Below are 17,331 nucleotides of genomic sequence, written 5' to 3'. Positions count from 1 at the left end.
GAATTTTCATAGTATATATGCTTTGCACAAAATAATTTTGTAAGATGTTTCTAAGTGGATAATCAAAGCAAAAGGAAAATTAAGAGAATTGTCTGCTGTAAAAAAGTATGAATGTTTCCTTTTATAGTAGTCTCAGGGTAGTTTTCTCTATTTTTAACCTAAGAAAAATTTGAATCTGGATTCCTTCCAGATTTTTATGTAGATCTTATGACATTTGAAATTCTAATTTTAAAAGCCCATTTGGTTTCCCAGTATCTGCCAAGCGTGGTCTCAATGCATGGCAAGCTCTTGTGGTTCCCAGGAGACCTTTCTTACTTCTCACTCCCTTCCCTCTGGCCAATGAAGAACATACATCATTCTCTGAATTTTCCCAGCCACAGATCTATGTGATGAGATTGTGAAATCTCCTCCTTAGTCAGCTCCCAAACAACAGATTGTTTTCCATTGTGATTGAGCCTGAAATGTCTGTGTTTGTGCATATGTGAATTTCCACCTATGCTAGGGCAGAGTCTGCTTGTGTCTGGGGAAGCATGAATAGACCAAATTACTTCTAAGCCTGTCTCCTAACTGTAATTAAGCTTTGGTGATTATACAAGTAAATCATTTATGTGCACAGTTCACTTTTGTGTGATTAAAAAAAAGACTTGAGTATGTGCCTGAATGTATGATTATATATATGAATGTCACTATATAGAAAAGAAACACAAATGTATCTGTGGAAGCATCTGCTCCTTCTGCCCCAAGATGAATTTATTTTAGCATCCTGAAAAAGCTGTGACAGGAATTTTTTTTTCAGTGATCTGGTGATAGAATGTTTGAATAAATTACCTACATCATGACATTCAGTTTCTTAGACTACCCTAGACTTAAATGTTCTCCATAAATCTCTACATTTCAATTTCATGCTAGCAAAAGGAGTCTAGGATTCTAGAAGCAATTAATATTCATGCAAAGAACATATATGTTTCCCATTATACTTACGTACTTGTAGACACTAAATAGAGAATTGAAATACATTTATTTCTCTTTCATTCTGCTGTGAAGTCCAAGAACAAACTCTTAGCACTATTTTCTTTTTTTTGTAAAATGACCATTCATTTGGGGTACATGGTATCCTTCCATTTTGTAGGTAATTATATGGATAACCTATGGATTTTTTGGACAATTTATGTAATATGTATAGCATGTGTTTTCCTAAAATATTATTTACAGCTTGTTTTAATGTATTTTTCTACATACAGGGAAGCTGTGCTGCAGTGAAAGCTTACAAGTTGGGTATGTTTTCTGTCATGTCTTGTTTAAAGAAAGAGTCCTTCACAGTGACAAAGAAAGGCTTCACTCTGAAGTCAAGCTTGGATTCCCGAATCTCCTTAAGTTACCCTGCAGGAGTGTTCAGCTCACCAGTGCTCGTACAATTAAAGGTAAATGTTTTGAAAACCAATTTGTTCCCTTTCCTTGACTCAGCAGGTCACTGAACGTAGGGTTCCAAAGGCCAAAGATGTCACGTCTTATTTATTTTATTTATTTTTCTTATTTATTGTCAAAGTGATGTACAGAGAGGTTACAGTTTCATATGTTAGGCCTTGGGTACATTTCTTGTACTGTTTTATAGAACAGTAAATAAAATCTTCTCTTGCATTTGTGATGGGTTAACTCAGAGTGAGCTCAGAGATGAAGTGATGATTTTGAGCATTCTGAATCTCATTACAAAGTAATTCCTTGGTTTATTTGAACAGTAGTTTCCAGTTGATCTTTTTCTTTATCATTTGATTTATGGTGTGTGTTAATATATGTTGAGAATCTATGAAACAACTAATGATAACATTCATCTACCTTGAATCCCAGAGAATGACAGAAAGTAGCCAATTAAAATATTTACTACTGTGAGTTATTAGTTACATTTAATTATGAGAATTAATCTTTTTGGAGTAAGAACTTAACCTGTTCAAATATTGTTTCCAAAGGGTGCAATGGTATGTCATTGTAAATTTCAGAAGATTCATTTCCTCTAATAATGTTCCCTGTCTTTCATGCCTCAACATTTCTATGTGTTTTTCTTGCTATTCTCCCTAGCTATTATTATCATACATAGCAAGTTAAGAGGAAATTATAGGGAGAAAATATAGTTAGTATGCTTTATTCATAAATATTTTCCAGGAACTTAAAAATTTGGGAATTATGGTAGTCCCTTTTTATTAATCAGTGTTCTTATGTGAAAGAAAATGTGCAAATACATCAGTTTGATAATAAAAATTTGAAAAAAAAATTTTAAACACACACACAAAAAAGAAAATGCGCAAATACTAGTCCCTTTTTATTAATCAGTGTTCTTATGTGAAAGAAAATGTGCAAATACAGTCTTATTTTTCTAGTTTCTAAAGAATACTTGACCTAACAATAGATCTAATTACAAGTTATATAAAATGCCTCTTGTGCTTTCTAGGTCATTTCATTGCTTACCATTCAGTATTGTTTGGTTATTTATAACATCAGACAGAACTAGATTTCAGAATGACTTTGTATGATGGGTTCCAAATGTTGTGCTCTTAGATAAACAACGGGACTTTTAGCTAACAATGTAGAGAGAAATAAATAAGCAAAGTTCTATAAAATATTCAAACATTGACTTATGGACATGAAAATATTTTGCTACTAAACATACAATTTTTTTTCTTCTTTGTGTAGATCCAACCAGTTGACCCATCTCTGCTGGTATATTTAAAAGCACAGCAAGATTCTTCTTATTCAGTATTGTCCACAAGCCCTCTCATTCATACTCTACATCCTTCAAATCATCCTTTTCAGAAGCCAGTCACTGTATTCCTACCTTGTTCTCCACATCCTGAGAAAAAGAATTTTGGGTTCGAGGAAGATCATAAAAGAAAAGCCAGTGCCACAGCAAACAAACTCACAACAACAACATTACATTTTCATCGGTGGGTATGAATTTTTCTTAACTGGATTAATGGTACCCAAAGAAACATATTTGTATTCATATGCCTCAAAGTATTAGTACTGAAACAGTATAAAACAACTTTAATTTAGTAATAAAATATTATTGACCGGGCTGGGAATATGGCCTAGTGGCAAGAGTGCTTGCCTCATATACATGAAGCCCTGGGTTTGATTCCCCAGCACCACATATATAGAAAATGGCCAGAAGTGGCGCTGTGGCTCAGTGGCAGAGTGCTAGCCTTGAGCAAAAAGAAGCCAGGGACAGTGCTCAGGCCCTGAGTCCAAGCCCAGGACTGGCAAAAAAAAAAAAAAAAAATATTATTGACCAACTAAAGGAAATAATTTTAATATAATGGATTAAAAATTATGTTTGGCAATATGATGAGTATAAAAGACATAAAAATAAATCCTTACGATATGGTGAGTTATTTTTATACTTAAAAGGATTTGAATTCCTGTATAGTTAATGTTGATTTCTATACAAAAAAGAATTTAATTTCTATATTTAAGAGGGTTCTGTTATTGTAAGAAAGCTAAAACAGTTTGAAATTTGAATTTACATTTACCTTATTTGTAGACCCATGCTTCTTTCAATTTTAATTATTAAACAAAATCACCAACAAATCAAATTACATTTTTTATTTTTCAGAAAGAAGTGAAATTAGAAATAAAATGCCAAGGACTAACAGATTTTATAGAATACATAAAGTATTAAAATCAAGACCTTAACTACTACCCTTTAATTTGGATTTGTTTTCATTTTATAATACTGAAAGCAGAAAAGTACCTTTCTATACATTAACTCTGAAGGGATATTTTCTGTCTGAATAACCATATTAAGAAACAACCACAGGTAATTAATTGAATGACTTCTATTAAGATATATTACTATGTATCCAGTTCATATTTATAACACTACATGCAATATGATTTGAACAAGATTTTATCTTGTTAAGGGAAGACTTAAAATTAGTGACAATCAAGCTTGTTTAAGTGCCTATTCCTAATGAGTATTGCATTCTTGTCCCAAACTCAAAAAATCTCTGTTATTAAAAAAAAAATCTCTGTTATTGTTGTTTTCAAGTAGCCACCATTTCTTTGGGCTGCAGTTCAGAGGCTGGAAATTGATAAGTGGATTATTTCTTCTTTCCTGAAATATGCAGTTTAAGAAACGAGCAACAGTAGAATTTTGGGTTGTTCCTGGAAATGGAAATCAAGCATTCTCTAGGGAGAGATAGCTAAAAGAGAACTAGACATATATATGTATTATCCAGTTATATACACATGCTTTTGCTACAAACATTATATATGCACATATTCTAGGCAGCAATTTAATTGACCCATACTCCATACATTGTGGAATAAATATTTTGGAATTCTCATTTCAAAATATTTTGAGTTCTCAATTAGCATTCTAATAAATTGAAACTTATTTACTCCCAAAATACCCGTTCAAGTACCCATACCATAATTTTTTATGTAGTAAAACAGACCTAAAACAGATTCTGACTGACAGCCAATTAACTTGTATATAAATGTATAGGTTTATATTGTATGTATTTGTATATGACATATATATCATATAGGTATATACACACATGTGTGTATGTACACATTATGCATGTGCATATAATATATAGAGAGAGATCTTCAGATTTAAAATTCCTTGATACTTGTATTTTTAAGTACTCTAAGTGCTACAATTGGAATAACTCAATTTCATTGAGTTTAGTATGTATTATTGACTTTCTTATTACTATGACTTTCATCTTCTTGATGGTATTTTGGGTTCAATTCAGGGTCTTGTGCTTGCTAGGCAGATGCTCTACCATTTCAGCCATGGACAAAGTGGTAGCATAGGCAAGAGAAAATTTGAATGGATACCTGTGCTCATCAGCAAGGACAAAATATGGGACTGTTTTAGCACTGTGGGTATTCTTCTGGGAAAATGACTATGTGTGCATTTGGGGTCCAGGGTTAGAGTGTGCATGTCATTGGCAGCTGAAATTTGGGATAGAATTACTGAATGGCATTTAAGTAGAACAGTGCAGAGAATGTTTTCTATTTCTTCTGTACACCTGGAAGCCCTACTGTTGAAACAATGGGACATGCTGGTAACCAACAGCAGTGAAGTATTACATGTCCAGAGGGCTGCTCAGATTTTGACATTAGGCAGGCAAACCTCAGCAGTGGATACAAGAACAGGGACTTCTTAGATGATGCAGTGTGGGAAGCTTATAGGAGAAACTACAAAGTACTAAAATTCTCAAGCCTATAACTGCACAAACTGAATCAGGAAAGAAGTTTTTTCTCAGTTGTGTGATGAGAACTAAAGTCCTTTGGGTCGATATTCAAATGTCTCTACATTGGCAAACAGTGTTAAAATTAGGGTGCATATTTTGACACAGTCTCCACTTTACAAATCAAATTAAAAACTACAGGGAAAAAAAGACAACAAAATTCATCAGATTGTTATAGCCTTTGGTTCTAGGCAATTTGATTTCTTGTACTTTGCTTCTTTTCCATCTACATTTCTATTTTTAAAAAGCACTATCGTCAACATGAATAGCAGAATGGGATGATTTTTAATTTTTGGAATGCAGCAATGCCATTTAGAATCAGTTGTTTAATGACTAAATTATAGTTTTCTGAAAAAAAGTTAATCCTAAATGCTAACAACATTTATAGTTAAATGCCTATGCATTATGCATACCACAAAGAAAATATTCTCAAAGTTAAATATGAGAATTCTGATTATATGATTGCATGCCAAATTATGAAGCACATTAATTTTATACAGAGAAAGTTAGAGAAATATTTTAATCAGTATGTGCACAGAGAATGATACTGTTCAAGCAAACTTTCATCATGCTTTTTTTATATTTTTGCCAGTCCTGGGGCTTGAACTCAGGGCCTGAGCACTGTCCCTGGCCTCTTTTGCTCAAGGCTAGCACTCTACCACTTGAGCCACAGTGCCACTTCTGGCTTTTTTCTATATATGTGCTGCTTAGGAATTGAACCCAGGACTTCATGTATGCGAGGCAAGCACTCTACCACTGCTGTACCACTAGGCCATATCCCCAGCCCTTCACCACTCTTTAAAAGAGTTTTTTTCCTTGGTCCCAGTCCTGAGGCTTGAACTCAGGGCCTGAGTGTATCTATGAACTTTTTTATTTTCTAAAGGCTAGAAGTTGAGCCCCAGCTCAACTTCACCGTTTTGGTGGTTAATTGGAGATAAAACAGTCTCAAGGCCTTTTCCTGTCCAGGCTGGCTTCAAACTTTGATCCTCAGATCTTAGTCTTCTACTTAGTTAGAATTACAGGCATGAGCCACTGGTGCCTGGCTTGAAGAGACATTTAGAAAAAATAAAGTTCATAGTAATTTAAAGAACTTTCATGACATAAGAATATAGTCATTGTGAGCTCTTAACAATTTCTTTTTTTTAATTTTTTTCTTTTTTGTAATTTATTTATTAATTAAACAAATTTTTTTGACAAGGTGTTGTGCAAAAAGGGTACAGTTACATAGTAGGGCAGTGTGTACATTTCTTGTGATATCTTACACCCTGTTTTTCTTTCCCTTCCCTAGGTCAGGTAGACATTTATACAATACACAGTGTACCAAGAACATATACAGTAGCCACGTGGCCTATGCCAAAGAAAATTCGCCTAGGGCTTTAAATGTAATGTTGACATTAGACAATATGTCGACAGTAGTCTTACCTGAATGTACATACATAGCTTTTGAGCTATTGTATTCCAATGAGAGGTCATTTTTTGACCTTTATATGTTGAGTAGTTGTTTGGTTTTAGTTACATAATGTTAGGTCGCTGACCCAAACCTGTGGGAAATACCATTTGACAAGTAGTTTTTGGTTTCACAGACCTGGTCTCTACTGTCTCTCCATCACCCCATGTTAACAGTCATATATCAGGGAGATCATGCCCCTTTGTTTTCTGTGTTCTAGGCTTGTCTCGCTCAACATTACTTGTTCAAGTTCTGACCATTTCCCTGCGAATAACAATATTTCACCATTCCTAATCGCTATGTAGTATTCCATTGTGTATAGGTACCATATTTTTTGGATCCATTCATCTGTGGAGGGGCATCTGGGTTGCTTCCATATTTTGGCTATTGTGAATTGTGCCGCGATAAGCATGGAAGGACAAATGTCTTTTTGATATCTTGGGTTTTGCTGTTTAGGATAGATGCCTAGGAGTGGTATGGCTGGGTCATAGGGTAGGTCTATATTGAACTTTTTGAGAAACCTCCATACTGTTCTCCAAAGTGGTTGTACTAATTTGCACTCCCACCAACAATGGAGAAGGGTTCCTCTTTCCCCACCCCCTCTCCAGCATTTGTTGTTGCCTGAGTTCAGAGTATAGGCCATTCTAACTGGAGTGAGGTGGTATCTCAGGGTTGTTTTTATTTGCATTTCCTTTACTGCCAGGCATGATGAACATTTCCTCATATGTTTCTTTGCCATTTTTATCTCTTCTCTTGTGAAGTCTCTCTTGAGCTCCTTTGCCCATTTCCTAATTGGTTTACAGGGCTTGGAGGGGCTTAGTTTTTTGAGTTCTCTGTAGATGACAGATATTAGGCCTTTGTCTGTTGCTGTGCTGGTAAATATCCTTTCCCATATGGTTGGCTGTCTTTCTAGTTTGGTGGCTATGTCCTTAGCTGTGCAGAAACTTTTTAATTTGTAGTAGTCCCATTTGTCGAGTCTCTCCCCTATTTGTTGTGCCCCTGGAACTCTATTCAGGAAGTTCCTTCCTTTGCCTATAAGTTCTAGCGTCTTTCCTACTCTGTCCTTCAATAGTTTCAAGGATTCAGGTCTGATATTGAGGTCCTTGATCCATTTTGAGTTGATCTTGGTGTATGGTGATAGGCTTAGGTCTACTTTGAGTTTTCTGCATATGGCTGCCCAGTTCTCCTAGTACCAGTAGTTGAAGAGGCTATGTTTATTCCATTGTATGTCTTTAGCTCCTTTGTCGAATATCAGCTGGCTGTAAGAGTGCGGTTTTATTTCTGAATCTTCAATTCCGATCCATTGGTCTTCCGGTCTGTTTTTATACCAATACCAGGCTGTTTTTGTTATGATGGCCCTATAGTAGAGCTTGAAGTCTAGTATTGTGATACCTGCTGCACTGCTTTTTTTTTTGCCTAGAATTTCTTTGGCTCTTCTAGGTCTTTTGCCTGTTCCATATGAATTTATGGATTGGTTTCTCTATTTCAGTGAAGAATGTAACTGGGATTTTGATAGGGATTGCATTGAATTTGTATAACAATTTGGGCAATATGGCTATTTTCACTACATTGAATCTGCCTACCCATGAGCATGGGAAGTCTTTCCATCTCCTTGTGTCTTCTTTGATTTCCCTTATTAGATTTTTATTGTTCTCATTAAATAGGTCCGTCACGTCCTTGGTTAGGTTGATCCCTAGGTACTTTATTCTTTTTTTTGGCTACTGTAAATGGAATTGTTTCCATAGTTTCCTTTTCTGCTTGTACATTGCTGGTGTACAGAAAAGCTGCTGACTTTTGTGGATTGATTTTGTATCCTGCTACTTTGCCAAAATGGTTTATTAGGTGTAGGAGTTTGGGGACTGAGTTTTTTGGGTCCTTCAGATATAAGATCATGTCGTCTGCGAATAGGGATAGTTTGATTTCTTCCTTGCCGATGTGGATCCCTTTGATGTCCTCCTCTTGCCTTATTGCTATGGCTAAGGATTCCAGCACTATGTTGAAAAGAAGTGGGGAAAGTGGGCATCCTTGTCTTGTTCCTGAGTTTAGGGGAAATGATTTAATTTTCTCTCCATTTAATATGATGTTAGCAGTTGGTCAGCTGTATATGGCTTTTATTGTTTTAAGGAATGTTCCATCTATTCCTTTTCTCTCCAGACCTTTTAATAAGTATGGATATTATATTTTCTCAAAGGCTTTTTGGGCATCGACTGAGATAACAATGTGATTCTTGGTTTTAGTTCTGTTTATGTGGTGAATTACATTGATTGTTTTATGGATTTTGAACCATCCTTGTGACTGTGGGATGAAGCCTACTTGGTCATGATGTATAATTTTCTTGATCAGTTTCTGGATCCTGTTAGCTAATATTTTATTGAGGAGCTTTGCGTCTGTGTTCATTAGTGATATTGGTCTGTAGTTCTCTTTTTTTGTTGGGTCTTTGTCTGGTTTGGGAATGAGTATGATATTAGCTTCGTAGAATGAGTTTGGTATTTCTCCCTCTGTTTCTATTTCGCGGAAGAGTTTGAGGAGTATTGGTATTAGTTCCTCACTAAAGGTTTTATAGAATTCGTTGGTGAATCCATCCTGGCCTGGGCTTTTTTTGTTGGAAGGTTCTTGATTACCCCCTGTATCTCGCTGTAAGTTATTGGTTTATTTAGTTGATTTATTTCTTCTTGGTTCAGTTTGGGCAGTTTATACTTCTCTAAGAATTGATCCATTTCTGTAAAATTATTGTTTTTTAGTGAGTAGAGGTTCTGGAAATAGTTCCTTATGATTGTTTGAATATCATGTTGGCTTGTTGTAATTTTTCCGGTGGAGTCCCTGAATTTATGTATATGAGTCTCTTCTCTTCTTTTTCTTGTAAGTCTTGTGAGGGGTCTGCCAATTTTATTTATTTTGTCAAAGAACAAGCTTTTAGTCTTATTTATTTGTTGAATGGTCTTTTTATTTTAAATCACATTTATCTCTTCTTTAATCTTTGTGATCTCTCTCCTACTCATTTTAGGTTCGATCATTTCTTGTTTCTCCTGTTGTTTTAGTTTCATCGTGAGGTTATTCACCTGCTATGCTTCCATTCTTTTAATGTGGGTGCTGAGGGCAATGATCTTGCCCCTCAGTACTGCCTTAGCTGTGTCCCATAGGTTTCCTTGTGATGGATTTTCATTGTCATTGTGGCTTATGAATTCATTGATTTTATCTTTAATTTGGTCTGTGGCCTATGTGTTGGATAACAGTGTGGGGTTTAATCTCCAAGGATGTGTATAGCCTCTGTGGTAACTGTTGTTTTTGAGGGTTACCTTTAATCCACTGTGGTCAGATATAATACATGGGATGATGTCAATACTTTTGTATTTGCTGAGGTTCTTTGTGTGGGCTATGACATGGTCTATTTTGGAGTATGATCCATGGACTGCTGAGAAAGTGTATTGGGTCTCTGTAGGGTGGAAGATTCTGTATAGATCTGTCAGATCCATTTGGGATATGGTGTTTCTTAAGTCCTCAGCTCCCTTGCTAATCCTCTGGGTGTTGGATTTGTCTCTTGGAGAGAGTGGAGTATTAAAGTCCCCCACTAGGATTGTGTTTGGGTCTATCTTGTTCTGTAGTTCTGTTCTTTTGTTCGGTGAGTATACATTTATCACCGTGATTCTTGATTCTGGATTTTCCCTTGTATTAAAATGTAGTGACTTTCTTTGTCTTTTTGAGTTGATTTTAATGAGAAGTCCAGCTTGTCTGAGATCAGGATGGCTACTCATGCCATTTTGGTAGGTGCGTTTGCTTGGAAGATCTTGCTCCATCCTTTCATTCACAGCCTGTTTTTATCCCTTGCTGTATAGTGGGTCTCTTGTAGACAATAGATGGCAACTTTTTGTTTGCGGATCCATTGTGCCAGTCTGCTCCTCTTTATCAAAGAATTTATACCATTTATATTCAAAGAGATCAAGGATAAGGGTGTTTTTTCTCCTTCCATTTTCTTGTTAGGCTGTTTTTCCTCTTTTTTTTTCTTGTCTTTAGTGAGCTTCTCTTTCTGTTGGGCTCTGGCTATTGTAGTTTCTTTCTGTTTCTGTCTGTGTGTCCTGTACGATTTCTGCTGGGTGGAATTCCCCTCTTAGAATTCGCTGTAGGGTTGTTTTTTTATTCACATACTCCTTTAGATCCTCTTTGCTATGGAAAGATCTGGTTTTTCCCCTCGAATATGAATTCCAGCTTCACTGGATATTTTATTCTAGCTTGGAAATTGTTGGCCTGTGGAACTTGGATGGTGTTCTTCCATTCTCTTCGTGCGTAGTAGGTTTGTGTGGAGAGGTCTGCTGTTATTTGGATCCTGTTCTCATTGTAATAAATTTCTTTCTTCACTTTGGCTGCATTCAAAATTTGCTCTTTATTCTTGAGATCTGAAGTCTTGAATATTATGTGCCTTGGTGTGGCTTTTCTGGGGTCTGGTCTGCCAAGTGTCCTATAGGCTTTGGTTACCTGGATGGGGTCCCTTGTGAGATTGGGGAAGTTTTCTGCAATCACTTTATTGAAAATACGTTGAAGCCCTCTGCTCTTGTATTCAGCTCCTTCTTCTATTTCAATTATGCGCAGATTATATCTCTTGTCTGTCCACTAGCTCCTGGATTAGTCTGCCCTGGAGCTTTACCATTTCTTGGAGTGTGGTAATTTTCTGGTTCTTATCTGGTTCTTATCTTATTTGGCTGCATCATCATCCGAGAGAGATTCTGGATTCAATATGGTGAATTCTTTGTGCTGTGGATTCAATTGCAGAGTTTATGGATGTCAGAGAGCTATTTATGGTTGCCAGATCAGCTCTGATCGTGGAAATTTCTTCCTTTAAAGAGTTGTATTTTAAATCTACTTTCTCATGCATGTTAAGGTCTTCTTTGATGGAGGTTTGCAGTGTATCCATTTTTGATTCCATTTCTTTCTTTTTTTTTTTTTTTTTTTTTTTTGGCCAGTCCTGGGCCTTGGACTTAGGGCCCGAGCACCGTCCCTGGCTTCTTCCCGCTCAAGGCTAGCACTCTGCCACTTGAGCCACAGCGCCACTTCTGGCCGTTTTCTGTATATGTGGTGCTGGGGAATCGAACCTAGGGCCTCGTGTATCCGAGGCAGGCACTCTTGCCACTAGGCTATATCCCCAGCCCCTCCATTTCTTTCTTGGCTTCCTGGATGGCCTTCGAGACTTCCACTCTAAACTCCTGGAATTGTTTTTTGATTTTGTTTCTGAAGCTTTCCATCATTTCTGCTAACATAGCCTCAGTTGATTTTTTATTCTCCATCTCCTCTTCAGTCGTGTTGCTTTTTGGAGCTGGCGAGTTGGCTTGCCCTTTGATGTAATTTGTTATATTTCTTTGTGATTTGCACATCTGGAGATCTGTGGGTGGCTTCCCTGGTTTGGCTTTGTGCTGGTTCCTGCTGGTCCGTCAGTGGGAGACTTGTGTCCTGGCTCTGGGTTTGGGTTTGGCTGTTGGACCTTGCTTCCCAATGGGTGAGCTTGACCTTCTCGGTTGTTGCTGAGGTGGTCAATCTCCCTGCACTTGGGGGCCGGTAGGTTCTGTGTCTTTCTCTGCGGGATAGTGTCCTGCTGCTGTGTTGTGCTGACCCTAGCGTGCCCCTGGTGGGGGTTTGCTGGTCGCTGATTCAGCGTGGCGTGGAGGCTTTTCTCTTCTTTGGTTCTTTTTTCCCACTCTGTATCTTGGTCAGAGGAGCTCACCTCTCAGGCGGTTCGCCCTCCTGTGTGGATTCCCCCCGGGCCAGTGTTGTTGAGGTGCAGCCCACCCACTTGTGCGAAATGCGCCAAACTGAGTGGGCACTGCTGCTGCTGGGGGGCTCTGCCCTTTTGTGCGGGGTACGCATACCAGAAAGAGCCCCGGGTTGTTGGGTTGTGTTTGTGCCCTCCTGTGAGTTTGCTGTGGGGGGTGGTTTGTGTGGGCCCCAGTGGGATCAAGTGTCCGGGTGCGGGTTAGCACCCACAGTCTCTGCCTCTGCTGCAAGGGGGGCGTGTGATGGGTCCCAGGTGTCCCTGCTGGGCTGGTATTGCCCACCAGCGCCTGTGACTTTTGTTGAAAAAGTCCGCAAGGCCCAGGCGCCTCGGGTGGGGCTTGCACTGCCTGCCGTCCCTGGGCCCCTGTTGGGAAGGGGGTTGGGCCGGTGTGGCCAATTCAGGCTCCTCTGCTTCCTTGGCGCTGCTCTGCCCCTCTCCTGCTAGCTCCTGTGTCCTCCCAGAGTCTTCTGAAGGGACCTTTTGCGGCCTGATTTGGGGGTTCTTTGTTCCCTCGGGGTGGGGGGTGGGAATTCTAGCTTCTTTGTCGGTTTTGGGTCTCTGACAGCTGGTCTCCCGCTGGGGGAGGGGGTAATGGGAAATGTACTGGTCCTGGATTGTGTGTGTGTCCCACGCTGCTGTTGGCCCTTCGGGGGTGGGGTGCTGGGGTGTGGCAATCAGTCATTTGGTGGTGGCAGCCCTGGCTCTCCCCTTCTGCACCGCTCGGTTCTTCTGCCGCTCACGTTCGTTCCCAGCCATGTGGTCCCAAACTTCCGTCGCCTCCGTCTGTCTTGATCAGTCCGCGCTCCCCCTGGGGTCCGTGGAGTCTTGCTGTCTGGACTCTGCGCTCCTGGCGTGACTTTTCGGCAGTCGGTTTGTTGTTCGCCGGGTCCCCTTTCCCAACTATTTCATTTCTTGAAACACTAGTTCAAAGTTTGATATTAAACTCTAAATTTAGTTTTTATATCATTAAAAACTCTAAAAGTGACAGAGAAGCAACAAAAAAAAAATTAAGCAAAAATTGGATTCTTTGCTCCAGGATCTATTTTTATTGAAATATCTTTAAGTTAGAAAAATATCTACCTTTTATTCTTTATCTGATTTCTCTAACTTGTTTACCCTTGTGTGGGTAACATGGTTATACTATATCTTCACAGCTCCATGTTGTATGGGAACTCTCTGTCCCATCCATATGCATAAATACCTAGGGCTTGAATTGTAGTCTGAATCTATCACAAATCCACAAGGCAATATTTCATGGGCCCCCAAAAAGATACAATGTAGATCAGGCTGTGGGAAGATAACCAGTCTTCCAAATTTCAAGAGCATCTAACACACACACACAAACACACACACACACACACACACACACACACACACACACACACATACACACACGAGCATCTAACAACAGCCTTTAGACCTCACAGTGTCTCGTGACATCAAAGTAGGGTGCTTCATATGTGTTTTCCCTCCAGCACTAAGGAAGGTAGAATAACCTTGACCTGGTTGCTGTCATTGTAGCAGAGGAAAGAACTTTAGATGGATCCATTGGGAATTGAATGTGTAGCCTCAGAGCCACGCATCTTTCCTTAATTACCAATTCATCAATCAGAACTAGTCACGTGGTCCTACTCAGACATAAGTGTCAAGCCATCCATCCCTACCATGTACTCAGAGCAAGAGGATATTGGATATTTTGGTGAAACGCACTAATGAATACCAGATGACTGGAGTCACTATTCAACTTCAGTTTTATTCTCCCATGGTCTGGGTGTAACAACCACATCACATTTGGAGGACTATAAGTTGCTACTAAAACAACAACAACAAAAAGACCAATTGGCTATTGACAGAAAAAAAAAAGAAAAGTTAACTGTTAGAAAACAAAACATTACAAATGACTGAGTCAGTTTCTAGTAAATGATTAAGATTCTGATTCAGCATGAGTATATCTTCCTGTGTGATAACTATCAGGAGTTAGTTTTACTGTCAGTAGTAATAACCCAACAGCCTGTGCTGAGAATTTTTCTCCTACTTTTGATTTTAATCTAACTGATCCCCTGAAATAACCAATGAATATTTCTCTCAGTGTAATATATTTTGAATCTTGTAATGTGTACTATAGTTTGAATCTTCCCACCTCTGGGTCATAGGACAAGTTAGTCATTGAAAGTGAGGTGATTTTTCAACCTTATGACTCTAGTTATCTTCACAGAAACTACGAGACTCACACTTATGCCTTTATTTTTAGTTCTTAGTGAGGGTGCTTCTGTTTCCTTGTGACTTGGAGCATGTTCTTCTCCTGAGAAGTTCAGTATCAAGGGTCTTTTTTCCCCCCCTTTTTTAGTTGTGAAGTGTAGGTTGCTCACTTCAAATGAATTCAAGAAAAAACGTTTCTTATATGACCGCACTTATTGGTCTATTACTTCCATCTTGAAGACTCCATGAGATTCTTTCATCTGGATTTTTCTCCTTTTTTTCTTAACATCTGTTTTTGTCTCAATAATTAATAATAAAAAAATTCCATAGTCTAGAGCAGCGATTTAGCTAAAGGAAAATGGCAAGTTATTGTCTCTGTGTCTTTTACCAAGTAATTTCAAAGAAAAAGAACAAAATCTGCTGTTAGAAATTCATCTATTGTGAGTTAAATAATCTCTAGTTGATAAAAAGTATCAGATAGTCTTGGCTGAGCAGGTTATATAAGACGGAAAGTTATATATATGAAAACTATTTGCTATGGTTGCTGTAGGATTTAACATAAGAATGTTAATACAATTTATATTCACTGCAACTGTAAGAACTTTGTGAGCATTAATTCACTTAATCCTATGGTACAAATATGATTATTGTCATATTATATTCAAGAAAATTGAAGTCCAGAAAATTCAAGTAACTTGCCTATGGTCATATGTTTTTGGTGATAGAAGGTGAAACTGATACATTTCTATCTGGTTGTGATCTCCCCTAGTGTGCCACTCAGACCCCCTAAAGCATTCAGATTTACATCAGTTCGTTGTGTTTTGTTTTCTTTTCCTTATACTGGTAATGGGGCTTAAACTCAACGCCTCACTCTTGCCTCTTTTGCTCGTAGCTTTTGCTTTATCACTTGGGCCATACTCTCACTTCTGGCTTTTTGTTGGTTAGCTGGAGATAAGAGTCTTATGGGATTTTTCTGTTTGGTCTATGCTTCAACCTAGATCCTCAGATCTCAGATTTCTGAACAGCTGAGACTATAAAGGTAAACCACCAGCACCCAGGATACTTTTGCTTTTAAGTGTTACTTTAAACTTCTTTTTCTACCAGCTGTAGAGTATGTATCATTCTCCAAAGCCTATCCTTCATGCTAGTATTTTTGCTTTGCTTCCTGAACACATAGCATCTTTTCCTAAAATACTGTATACCTTCCTTCAGGTACCATCTCTTGTACTGTCACATGGCAATGCTCTGATCCAGCTTGTGCTTCCATAGGCAAAAGAAGCCTATATTCCTTAGCTGAAATAATTACTACCATGTAGTAGATACTTAAGGAATTGGTTACTGGGTAAGTACTTAATTGAAAAAATGGGTGCAGCATGCATGGCTTATTCCACATACATTTTTATCTGTTTCTTTTTCCTTACCCCTTTGTAGGGCCCAAAGTGCTTCTGTAAGAAAACCTGGGAACAATGCATGTGAGACCTTGAGATTACTGGGATTCAGAAGCCGGGACAGTTGCTGGTTCGGGCTTGATGATGTTGTGGTGAGAACCACCCAGAATGGCTTGGTATCATTTGAACTCTGTGAACACTTAGAGAGGTAAAACAACAGTGCACACCCAAGACCTGAAATCAGAGGATTTCATTTTTATTCGTCAACTAAGAATATGTATACCTACTGACTCTTAGGATATGCCTAAAAATGAGGACAACAGTTGATTTGCCTTGGAGAATTTAACAAGTATTTCTGGAAACTACTCATAATATAGACTTATTTTTACACACTATTTTCTAACTCCAAAAATAGTTTTAAAAGAGCACCTTCATTTTTGAAATTCTATGAGGATAGTAATTAGCTGTTTATATTACGTTCATCTCCTAATTACATATATAGAAAATGAATTTGTTACTTCAGCAGCCTCAGTTTGCTTTCTCATTTCCATGTTTTCTAGACAGGCCATTATGAAGAGAGTTGTCAGGTTTGTGAGGAGTAGACACACAAGAAGACAGGCAATCACATGTTTAAAGATAGCCTTCATCTTGAAATGAAAACCTTGCCTCTATTAGTATTTTGATCAAGTTCTGCAGAAACTTAAGTCTGTGATGAGACTGCACATGAATTACTAAGGGTAGCTATTCAGGTGGATGCTGAAGGCAACAAAAGAAACAGAAAAAGTCAGGGAAGAAGATAGGAAAGTCCTGATTTTAGATGAAGTCTTTCCTCATCCTGGTACCTCAAGGGATCTCTGAAGTACCAGGAACTTTGGCTTGACACCTTCCCAATCAGTCGGTCCTTGGTGAGGGAGCTGAGTTGCTATGTATAAAAACAACCTCTTGGAGACCCTGGTCTCCCTGTAGGGTACAAATCTATTTGTTTGCTAGAGCTATATCACAAACTGGAATTGGGCAACAGAAATGTATTCTTTTACAATTCTTCACACTATAAGCCTCAAAGCAGGGTGTGAATAGACTATACTCCTCCTAGAGACTGGGAAGGAAGAACATGTGACAGCATCGGTGTCTATATTCAGCATATATACAGCATGGTGACTATATTCAGATGATGTTCTCACCATATGGGTTCCTTCAGGTCAACAATCACCCATTATTTGACACTAGACTTATTGGATTAGGGCCTACTCTAATGACCTTGGCTCAGTGTCATTGCCTTGG

The 17,331-nt window shown here is 38.3% G+C and overlaps 1 protein-coding gene across 1 annotated transcript in view; it reads left to right on the top strand.

Annotated features, from left to right (window-relative positions):
• Window positions 1–17,331, top strand: part of Dthd1 (death domain containing 1) — a 51,965-nt gene that overhangs the window by 9,383 nt on the left and 25,251 nt on the right. The window contains exons 4-6 of the mRNA XM_048364469.1: window positions 1,242–1,421; window positions 2,686–2,936; window positions 16,094–16,258. Coding sequence (XP_048220426.1) covers window positions 1,242–1,421; window positions 2,686–2,936; window positions 16,094–16,258 — 596 coding nt within the window. The remainder of the gene's footprint in view (window positions 1–1,241; window positions 1,422–2,685; window positions 2,937–16,093; window positions 16,259–17,331) is intronic.

Source organism: Perognathus longimembris, chromosome 16, assembly GCF_023159225.1.
Source record: "Perognathus longimembris pacificus isolate PPM17 chromosome 16, ASM2315922v1, whole genome shotgun sequence".
Lineage (NCBI taxonomy): Eukaryota > Metazoa > Chordata > Mammalia > Rodentia > Heteromyidae > Perognathus > Perognathus longimembris.
The sequence above is the reverse complement of the archived record's forward strand: the minus strand, read 5'-3'. Positions and strand labels throughout refer to the sequence as shown.